The following is a 12318-nucleotide window of genomic DNA, read 5'->3' on the forward strand; positions in this document are numbered from 1 at the left end:
CATTTAAAAGTTTTTAAAGGTAGAAGAATGCTTGAAGTGTGTTGCGGCCACCCTGCAGAAGTTTCACTTGAATGTGCTAGACGCGTTACGGACTACAAAGAGGTTAACAAAAAATTAAGGGAGATAAATTAATTTTTGTAATTTTTAAATCTCTTTTTGAGTATGGACTGAAAATTGTAGGTTTGTTATTAAAAGTTTTATTATTAAACTTCTGTTGAGATATGTAGAAATTAAAATTTTAAATCATTTTTCCAGCTATAGATATTTTTTATTATTTCCAGAAATAACAAATGTTAATGAAATATGTGGGACCAAAAGGCAGCAAAACTTTGATGCCAATCTGAGTACCCGTTATATCTGTTATTGCTGTGCTGATTGTAAAAATGGTCTGACTTACTTGTTTTGGGGTTTTTAATGGAAATTGTTTAATTAATGCTTGTAATATAACTTTAAAGGCACAAATACTTTTTCAGCAGTGTCCTTTAATTTATTTAGGAGGTATTAAATTCCATTTCACTCCACTTCAGACCCATGAGATAAACAGAAAATTATAAAAGTAACAAACTGTAGAAATCAAAGAGACCATGAGACAAATAACAAATTGTAAAAGTATAGAAGCATCCCAACACATTTAAGCTAATAGAAGACTTATTTCAAACTTAGAAAGTGCACGTTGTATAAACATGGTTGCAGCAAAAGCGGCAGATGTATATTGGCAAATTATCATAATTTTTATACTTACCTTAAGTTCTGATTCAGAATAGCCAAATCAGAGTGCCAAATGTTCTGTATGTTAAAGGTGTGTCATTTGAAGAAAAGTAAAATTTAAAACATTAATTTTGGCTTTCTGTATGTATTGATTAATATTTTAAGAGATTGGTGCAAAAATATCTGGTTGTAGTGAAAGTTTTCCACCAAAAACATTCTTATAAAGTTAGAAAAAAAAAAAAAAAAAAAAAAAAAGCAGTACCTTTAGTGTGGTTAGTAATCACCACCCAAATTGATGATTTTCTGCTAAAGTTTTGATAGTTTTTTAAAGCCTTTGGTCCAGAAACTTAATGGCCGCGAGTCCAAAAATAAATCAACCTCATTTCAGCTGTTCTGTTCCAAAGCACCAGCAAGATGTAGCTGCAGGTGTGAAAAAAGGTAGAAGTTTGAAGGAGTGATGTTGAGACAATATGGTGGATGTGACAAAAAGTCAAATTAGAGTCCATACAAAGTTCAGTTGGTAAATGCAAACACAAATGGTCTTGCATTATCTTGATTAAATATTTCCTTTTTGCATTGGAACTCAGTTTGACATTTTTTCTTGACAGCAGCATCAATACGGAGTGGCATCTTGCTATACATGTTACTGTCAAGGGTTTTACATCTTTCCAGATACTCTTTGTGAATAATACCATGGCAGTCCCACCAGATACAAAGCATGATCTTCTTATTAGCAAAATTGCGCTTTGAGACGCTGCCGATAGGCTCACCAGATGCAGACCTTTTTAGCCTGTGTTGTTAAAGTAAGTCCATTTTTCATCACAAGTGATGATATGGTACCAGGTCCAAACACATCTGTCCGTATCTGCTTGAGTCAGTTCTTGCAGCATCAAACGACTGAACTGGTATGTCAAGTTTATGCGATACAGAGCACGATTGGTGGACATGCCACTAACATCTAACTCCCTAGCAAGCTCTTGAGTGGTTACATACTGATCGTCTTCAAGAAATTCTCACAAGAGGGCCTCATCAGCATCAGTAGGCTGGCCAGAGCACTCTGCTTCTTCAGTGTCTAGTTCTCATTTTTGAACTTTCGGTACCAAACTTTCATTATGTCATATGGTATAACATTAGCACCTTAAGCACACTTGATTTGGTGACATTCTGTAGCTTACTTTTTTCAACAGAATTAGAAGTAAAGAATGGCTGTAGACTGGTAGCTTGATAGTTCCATTTCAGACACTTTGTATTTAATGATAATTTTTTACATATTTTTTTACAAATTTTGCAACACTGTATTCTGAAGCAAGTCTCTTTCAAATGCCAAAAAATCGTTTGGTAAAATATTATGAAACATGCCAACATGAACTGTTTTCATAGACGATATTTGCTGTGGTGTGAAGCTTTCATTAAAATCCGATATTTTTCATTTTGTTGTCATTCATTTTGATTGTACTAGTCTTTGTACTTTTATTTATTAAAAATGATAATTTTTATTTCAGTGTCCTCATCCTGATAAGGACAGTGAAGATTCTTGTAGTGCTTGTTATAAATCACAGTTGGCTCAGTTGCAGGAGCAATTGATTTCAATTATTTTGGAAAATCAGCAACTTGGTATGTTTTTTCTTACTAAATCTACCTTTAACTTTTGCAGTCAGTGTAATGTCTTAGGCTATACTTTTAAACAATACATTGTTAGCAGAATTTGTTTTAGGAACTAACAGAGCTTGTTTATTCATGTTACAATGCAATGATAAGTGTGCTGATGTCATAGTAATGGGTTTGTTGTAAATATTGTAAACATTGTATAAATAGTATGTGTTTATAAATTTAGCAAATGGTATTATATACATTTTCAAAGTTAATCCTGCATAAATATTTGAAAGGCATATTTGATTACATGGAATAATGTAGATATTTTTGGATGAGGAATATTCATAAAATATGTTCTGTTTGTTAAGTAAGTTTTATCAGTTACAAGACATAGATGACATTCCCTAAACTGTGTATTATGTTTCCTATTGCTAAATACATTTAAAGAAAATTTATTAGCCCAGTAACATGGCCTATAATAATTTTTTACTGATGAGAATGAGCAGCAAAATATAATTCATCATTAGATCTGTTAATTTTTTCATGGCAGTTCAGTTAGTCTTAAAGAAATGTACTCTTAATTTACTATTTTTTAACTTTTAATTTACTTTTGATGACATACTGCTTTACCTCATGAATAGTTTTTTGCGACTTTACTGTGGGGTTTGAATACAGTCATAAAATACATGTATTTTTACACTACAGTATATAGTATGTATAATTTTCTTCAAATTTTTCATTCAATTTTAATTTTAATTATATATGTGTGTATATATATATGTCTGTGTGTAGTAAAATATAAAATAGGAAAATAAATATCTGTAAATTACTAACTTAATTAGCAATACCTCTTTAAATTTCGTTAGATTTTTATATGTTCCCCTACTAGCATCTACAATGGTTTAAAATTTCTTTTGACTGCATCTATGCAAATAAATGCATCATGTTTGCTTGCATAATTTCCCCATATTGCGGATGGCTCTCTTTCAATCGCACAGCTCAAAATTTAACCCTCTGAAGCGTTATGGCCGACTTTATCCGGTCATCAGAAGTTTTGTTACTTGCCTTATAATTTAAGATATTTTGCTTTCTTACTTTCTTTAATAATGCAAATATTATCTTAATGAATGTAAGTTTGTGAAAATACAGACTAAAATAAGTAATTATGCAAACTCAATTAATAAACGCTGTTTAAATACTGGTCTTCATGACGAATCTTAAATCCTGTAATGCTCAGAGGGTTAAATAAAGGGGAAAAGTCTTTAAATATTGCTGTTATTGTTGTGTGCAGTCATTTCTCTTTATTTACTCTCCTCCTGTTGCAAAAATATCAACATGTACATGTTCTTGAATAGGCACTAAGTACCAAATGAATTGTGGCCGCAAATGTCAGTTGAAATAAAAATGTATATATAATCCGTTTCGTATGCCAAGTTTGCTTTTCAGAATGGATCAGCATTCTATGCCATCAATATTGCTAAGTTTGTTTCATTACATATATAGTACAAAGTCTGTAATCTGGACGTCCATTATCCGGACCTCAAAGCCACAAACGTTTTTTGTATATGTTTACGCATGCGCGTTTAATGCTATGCATGTGCGTTTAATGTTTACGCATGCATGTTTAGCACAAAAAAAGAAGCAGTTTAAACAACTTACATTGAAAGAAATGTTTAGTAAAGTAAACAAAAAAATATTAAGCCTTTTTTTTTTTTGTAAATTTTGATACCCTTTAGATCATAATTGCTCTTTATTTCATAAATTACAGTTTCATATTTTTAATTGTATAGTTTCTGCATGCCATCTTACCAGATTTAAACTGATGATCTATTATCCTTAATTCGGAATTGCTGAAGTCCCGACGAGTTCCGATTACGAACTCTGTACCGTAAATGTTATCAACAAAGTTTGAAATCTATAGTTGTGGCTTCCCAGGAAAATGCTTTATCTATGGTCAGGAATTCCTTAAAGTGCATGACAAAACCAAAACCAGTGGGATGTAAACATGTGCACCATTTTCTTTGATCTGCGCGTCCGAGTTTCGAGGAAATGAACAATAGAGTATCCGGCTCCATCTGAAAGGAATTCCTGCCTGTCAATCATGATTAAAGTTTACACGAGAAAGCTATGATTTCATCACCTTTTTGGGATGATTTTAGTGCCAAAGCTTTGAATGGCGAGCATTTTATCTCCCTCTTCACCTCAACATCTTGAACCCGAAACACCAAGGTTTTTCAGACCACTTTAGTCAGTGAACTGTGCACATGGTAAGTTGGTGCAAGTGACAACGTAGGATGCGAGGAAATACATTGAAACTTTGCGTTAGTATTACATGCAGGAGCGAAATGAAGGCAGTCCCATTGCTGCGTTAGATGTTTGTGGTGATTTTGTTCACGTGCAGTCCGTCAAGAGAACGCGTCAGATCACATTTTTCTTCAAAATCACAAGTTCTTCAAATGTTGACTGGAACTTGGTAAGAAATTGTTTTTATTGTGTTTTGCATTTTGAGTATCGTGGAGATTGTTTCTTAGAGTTTGTTTCTAAATTAATTTTCTCATTGTTTCTTAGAGTTTGTTTCTAAATTAATTTTCTCAATGAAAAAAGTTTGACTGTATTTGTTGTTTGTACATGTATGTTCACCATACGTGTGTACCACACCATAAAGTTCATAATTGCATTTTAGTACATGATTTACATACATTTACTGTTTGCTACATATAGCACGTCTCGTTTTACAATATAGGACATGTTCGTGTAATCGCACCAGCTGCCTGTTAGGACCAAAACGATTGCTTCCCGATGTGGTTCGATTAACCGGAATTGACTGTAATTCGCAATGCATGAAATTATTCATATTTCGCACATTTCCTAGGCATTTTGTAGAATGCCAAATGACAAATCGGCAAAGCAGGAAATACATTTCTGATTTGTTTCGAAGGACCAAATCTACTTTGTTGTTTGACTTGTGAATTACTACTTATCAGAAGTTATTAAATGACGTAAAAAAGCCAAAATGACTACTAAGCGGGACTACTTACCTCTGAATCATTGGATTAGAAAAATGCATTCATTTACCCTGTTAAAGAAAAGCGTTACTACTATACAGTATTGCGTCATGGACGCTGAGTTATTTTCTGCATTTCATGAAAACTTATTTGAGTATTGCACAGGAATGACGTGACAGAATGTCAAAAGAACTTTCAACCAAATACAAAAACGTTACACGTAATGATATTGAATTGTAACAACCACCATTTTGAGCCCTGCCAGAAAAAACAAAAAGGGCACTGATGTGAAACTTATTTAACTTCTGTTGTCAGGTAGATCTTACCGATTCCCAATCTCAGCGAGATAGAAAGTACAAATTCATTATGCTGTATCAAGATCACCTCACTATCTTTTTTTTTTTTTTTTTTTTTTTTAATATTTCAAAGAACAGTTTTTTAATTAGGCACTCTTTCAAAAATTTTTCAAAATGACATTTGTATTTTAGAGGAATGAACTTCTTTTAAATCCTTATCATAGCCCTTTTTTTCATACTTTGCCTAAAGAGCATTTGTAATTCTATAGAATGCCTTGGTATTATATACAATGCATAGGTAAAGTATGTAATAATTCTCTTATTTCATACTTAACTTAAAATCATCTGGCATTATATGCAATGCGTAGGCATTCTATAGAATGCTGGCGTTTCATACTTTGCTGGTAACATATACATATATAAGACAATGAAAATTGCTTAAAAAGTTTATTGATATGCATTATATGTTATGAAAAATACTTTTGTTAATGATGGATTCATGAAAGTTAGTAATTTAACAATTTTTCTTTTAATTTCTTCCATGGGCATAAATTTTTAAACCTTTAAATCTTAAAGTAAAAAAAATTCTGTAGAAATAGGTCCAGCATTAAATGCTCAAAAAATTGTAGCTGCATTGGGTCTTTCTTACCAGATTCATAGTTCGAAACATGATGAAAAATCCCTCTTGCTTCCAAATCTCTCTTCTAAAATATCCTATCTAAAATTTTGCTAGATTAAAGTGCCAAGCCTTTTTCTAAACTGATTTGATCTCTATCATCTGAACTAAAGCAGCAGAAAACGTTATAATATATACGTATAATACTAAGGAATTTTAAGAAACAGCAGCACTACAGAGAATAGACCCCTACCTATCATTCCTTAATATTGTAGTGGGCGAGTGGTTCTTTGATAGCTCTCTTAATTAAACCCCCAAAATAAAGGTAAAAATTCATTTATTACAAAATATTGATAATAAACAATGCAGTAAAAAACTTAAAACAGCTTAACACAGGTATAAACAATACAATTCCTTCTTAGTGAATTATTGGCAGTTGCTAAAATCACACAAGTAAATTTATAATTTAGGGAACATCACTAGGTAAGAGCAAATTTTCTGTTTGATAATGAAGTCTTGAGAAGAATATAAAGAAGTGCACAGCGCTAAGAACAACTGCAATGAAAATTATCAAAAATTTATAAACAGAACTAAATGTTGTTATTCTGAATACTGAACTGATTAAAGAATTGTCTTAAGTATTAACAAAGAAAGAATGAGATTTGTTAGAATTAAATAAAGAAATAGGAGAGGATATATCAGATACGATTGAATTAGAAAAGCACATAATGTCTACTGAAAATTATAAAGAAGAAACTTCAATTTGCAAAACACATGTAAACAGGTATCTCAGAAAGCCACATGAAAATAAAGTGCAGAATAATTCTGTGTATTCTAATTTGATAATATCAGGTTTGAATTCTGCTCAGATTAAACTTCCTCGTTTAGTAATCGAAAAATTTGATGGCAAAATGCTCAAATTTCTGGCACAGTTTAAAACTACTATTCATGATATCGAATCGTTAAATAGTATAGAAAAGTTTAATTATTTAAAATTGTCCTTTTTTCTTGTCCTGCAATCCCAGATATTCGGGCACCAGAATTCTGTGATAACTGTTTTCGTTACCATTCATTATACAGTCAAAAGTCGTTAATTCGGACACCCATAATCCGGAATGATCTATAATCCGGACCTCAAAGCTAAAATCTTTCTGCGCATGCGCTGCATTGACACATGCGCATAGGCGTTTTACTCGTGCGCGCAAGACATTTACGACTGCGCATATGCGTCTGCGCAAGTGCAGAATATGTTTTCGTGTGCGTGTTTAATATATAACGGACGGTATAAGCTAAAATTATCTAATTATCTATTTCAGTTAATGTTGATGATTGCGTTGTTCCTTAATCTTCGAACTGGATCCGGCTTATTATTTTTTGCAGACTGTAAGAGCAATTTTCTAAAAGTAAGCTTGAACTTTCGATTATGTCAAATAGAATTTCCGATGCTGGAGCTCCCAAAGGATCTAGAAAACGAAAGTATGTTTCGATGTCCATCAAACAAAAAACGAATTGCTACAAAAAATGGATAAAGGCATGTTCTTTGTTTATCTAACCATTCCGAAATCTGTTTATCAATTTCACGCTGCTCTGCGTGGGGGGGGGGGACGTCGCGGCGCGCAGTGAACTGGAAGTTGATTTGTCAACACTATCGTTATCTTCAGGGCAGATGTTTTTATTTTATTCGGCTTATAATTCCTTACTAAATGTAGTATTTAATTTCGATGTACTCCGTCTTTGATATGATTTAAATCAAATTCCTCGTCATTATAAATATCACGAATACAAATCAAATAGTTTTCTGGTTGCAATTTTCTAATTTCGGCTATGTGTAAGGTATGCTTTACGCATCCGCGCGTTGAAAGAAATGTTTAATAAAGTAAACAAATAAATATTAGGCTTCTTTTTTGGTAAATTTTGATACCCTTTAGATCATAATTGCTCATTATTTTATAAATTATGGTTTCATATTTTTAATTTTATAATTTCTGCATGCCATCTTACCAGATTTAAACTGATGATCTATAATCCGGAATCGCCGAAGTCCCGACGAGTCCGGATTAAAGACTTTTGACTGTATTTCTGTTCGGGCATTAAATCCAGAGGAGGCAAGTGATTATTCCATTTGATATTAACACACATAAATTTATTTACATGTAATACAAGCATATTTATTAGGCACACACCTTCAGTATTGTTAGGTTTAACACCTTTGCTCTTCTGAAACTAAAGTTATTGAATAACTTCAGAGATCGGACGCTCAGAGCGCCACATAAAGGCAGGAGCTATAAATTTGTAACAGCAGTTATAGGTATTGCCAGTATCCATGCACGGAAAAATATGGTTCATCTCTAAAGGAGTTTCACTAAACTTGCTTCATCTAGCAAAAGGAATCTGTGTAAAGAATTATTTGTTCAGAATCCACCGTGGAGTAGTGGTAATTTTTCTGAACACCAATGGGAGGAATTCTTCTTGCTTAATAGATGCCGCAGCTGACGCAGTAATGACAGCTTATCGAGATACAATGGCTACAGATCATACGAGACCTGAAACTCAATAAAATTAGTAGACGTGTTTCTTGTAATTTCCCAACTTCTGTTGCGTTTGTTGACTGTTGTGCTACATAGCTTACTCAAAACTCTGCCATTGAAATTTTCAGTGGTCACTGTTGAGCACTACATGAAATTTTTCAGTGCCATCACTGTCATTGGGCTTCATTTTTTTTCATCTGTTGCTGCCCTAAGTGATACTACTGAAGGGCCAGATTTGAATCCTGTAAATGGCATGGATGTTCAAATCCTGGACATTACATGGTAAGCATGTAGTATCTATGTGGCAAGGAGGTACTCAAAATACATGGCGAGCTGAAATCCTCTCAAGAGATTGGCAATAGGAAAAGAAGGATGGAAGACCCATGGACTACAATTTGGGACGTTCTTTCTCAGAATTCGAATTGGGGCATAAGCTAAGCAGTTAGCCCAACATTGTTTAATATGCCTACATAGATGTCGACCTTGTTTCAACCTGTACCTGTTTTCATCTGTATCTGCAAACAAAGCTGTTGTGCAGCTGGAACAGCTACATTATTTCCAGTTCTTTTCATTTAGGTGGAAGACACCCAATTTTTGACTGCATTCCTGCCAACCTAATTGCATCTAAAGCTTTCAGATATTACTTATGTAATATACAGTTAGCCACAAAAGTCTGCGTACAGACTAAATTTTAAATTAAAAAAAAAAAAAAAAACACTTAAAGTATAGAAAAATGTATTTTAATCATTGCATTTTTTTTGTTCTATTAGCTAAAATTGTAAGCTTAAATAAAAAGTGAATAATATCAGTGTAATACTTTTTACATTTTTCAAAAATATATTTTGTCAAAAAAACTCAGAAACTCCCTCCAATAAGTCTGCGTACACTTAAAAAAAAATAAAAAGCAAAATATAAATTTTTTACATTACTTCAATACTTTGTAGGATTTCCTTTATTCTTCAAAACAGCTTGCAGATATTTGGGCATTGACTGAACTAGATTTTCAGTGTCATCCAACGTAAATTTCACCCATTCTTCCTGCAATTTACTAATTAGCTCATTTTGCGAATTAATATTGTGTTTTTGAATTCGTTTCTCCAATTTTGCCCACAAATGTTCGATTGGATTGAGGTTTGGTGACTGTGGAGGAGTATGCAATTGTTTTGGAGTGTGATAGAGGAGATATTCCTTCACAATTTTAGCTGTATGTTTCGGGTCGTTGTCTTGTTGGAAAATAAAGGTATTAGAAAGGTTTAAATTTTGGGCACTGTCTCATAGATTTTTCTTCAGAATATCCAGATAAACATATTTATCCATGACTTTATCAATAATGTGAAAATTTCTAACTCCTTTCTACAACATACACCCCCTGTAACAACTTTAAATAATATTAAAATCTTGTAGTTTAAATAATTTAAATAGATGAACATTAAGGTATTTGTGAATGGCAATATTTGAAACCAGACTCGAGTGCCACGTGCGACTCTCGCACGAAGAATATAATTTATTTTTAAATGTTAGTATTCTTTTTTCTTCTTGTTTTGTATGTCGCGTTTTTTGAGTGTTAAATAAAAGTTATTGCTGTGTTCCATCATTGGAGTTGCTTCATTTCGCCAAAGAAGTATTACAGTAATAATTATTTTGGAGGCACTGACCGAGATCGAATAATCGTGCGTATTTTTATTTTATTAGTTCATCACTGAACATAATATTAGTGATACCAGATTATTACTTAATGTTTATATAGAGTTGCTTTATTTTATTAGTTCATCACTGAACGTAATATTAGTGATAGCAGGTTATTACTTCCTGTTAACACTGAACTGCCTTATTTTATTAGTTTATCACTTGAAGGTAATCTTAGTGATACCATTTTAATGCTGTTTCTACTAGAGCTCAAAGGAAAAGAAAAATAGTTGAAGAGAAGATCTTGGAATCGATGAAGGAAGAAAATAAAGCATCCAAAGATATCTTTGAAAAAGAAGTTAAATCACCGGAATTAAACGTGGAAGATTTTTACGAAAATTTGAAAAACGATAAAGAAATTAATATTGAGAATCATTTTGCAATGCAACGTTATCATCATCTTTCGGCTTTCGATTTAATATCAATGCCGCCACTAATAGACGAAGAAAACAAATGTCGAAAGCAAATGACAAATGAATATTATCCGAAAGGCACAGATGAACTGAAGAAAGGCTTTGCTGTGAAATATAGCCGAGGAACTGGTCCGCCATGGAAGAGATCTAGGCGCCGTCAAGAAAAAAAAAAAAGGAAGACTAATTTGAACACTGTCCCTTTTCTTCCTATTTAAATGTGGTGTAAAAATATTTGTTTAAAACTTAAAATTTTCGGCCTGAAAATTTGGAAACTTATGAGAGAAGTTATCTTTTCTCTTTAAGCAATTGAGCAAGCCGAGTTTATAGACTTTCGAATTTTACAGAACTTTTCCCTTCGGCAAAAGTCTCTCTGTTGGGGAAGAGGTTGTAACAACTTTAAATAATATTAAAATCTTGTAGTTTAAATAATTTAAATAGATGAACATTAAGGTATTTGTGAATGGCAATATTTGAAACCAGACTCGAGTGCCACGTGCGACTCTCGCACGAAGAATGTAATTTATTTTTAAATGTTAGTATTCTTTTTTCTTCTTGTTTTGTATGTCGCGTTTTTTGAGTGTTAAATAAAAGTTATTGCTGTGTTCCATCATTGGAGTTGCTTCATATCGCCAAAGAAGTATTACACCCCATACCATCACACTGCCAGCTCCATGTTTGACAGTTGGATTTAAATTTCTCAGATTCAGTTCTGTTCCTGGTTTTCGCCATACAATAGGGTGGCTATTAACTTTAAATATTGTAAATTTACTTTCATCTGACCAAGTTACATTGTTCCAGAAGTCCTGTGAAGAGTTTAAATATGTTTTGGCAAAAGGAATTCTTTTCTTTCTATTTGTCTCGGAAATGTATGGCTTAGACCTAGGTTTGCGTCCATGATAATCGGCCTTTCGCAGCACTTTTCGTACAGTTTCAGGAGAAATTTCCTTGTTGCTAGTTAAAAAAATGTCTTTTGCAATGCTTGCAGCAGAAAGTTTAGGATTTTGTTTAATTCGTAAAAGAATTTTTCTTTATTCTCTCTGCATTAGCTTCTTCGGTCTTCCACATCTTGGTTTTACAGCAAGACTACCAATGTCAAGATAGTTTTGAATAACTCTTTGCACACTAGAAAATGGTTTTCCAATGGTTTTACCAATATAACGAAGAGTTTTACTTTCATCTCTCAATTTGATAATTAGTTGTCTCGTAACTAAAGGAATTTCTTTATTGGTTGTCATTTTCGTCAAAGAAAATAGAAATAACAACTTCCAATGAATGTGAAATTTGCTTCAAAAGTCAATGACCTTGAAAGTGTAACCTTCTTTGCATTCTCAAGTTTAAAAGTTAGATAAGAAATCCCCCACCTCTTTCGCGTTGTACGCAAACTTTATTGGCTCTGATTTCTGGCCACTTATCTTTTAAAAATTAGTGTGCATAAATTATTAGATATGAAAATATTACAGTTAAATAATTTTA

General features: G+C 32.8%; 1 protein-coding gene across 1 annotated transcript in view; it reads left to right on the forward strand.

Annotated features, from left to right (window-relative positions):
• The window catches only part of LOC118205556 (GRAM domain-containing protein 4-like), a 124217-nt gene that overhangs the window by 30690 nt on the left and 81209 nt on the right, over positions 1–12318 (forward strand). Inside the window, exon 3 of the mRNA XM_085817375.1 lies at positions 2211–2322. Coding sequence (XP_085673501.1) covers positions 2211–2322 — 112 coding nt within the window. The remainder of the gene's footprint in view (positions 1–2210; positions 2323–12318) is intronic.

This window comes from Stegodyphus dumicola, chromosome 5 (genome assembly GCF_044657685.1).
Source record: "Stegodyphus dumicola isolate Sdum_Otavi_A_Nest chromosome 5, ASM4465768v1".
In the NCBI taxonomy this organism is placed as follows: Eukaryota; Metazoa; Arthropoda; class Arachnida; order Araneae; family Eresidae; genus Stegodyphus; species Stegodyphus dumicola.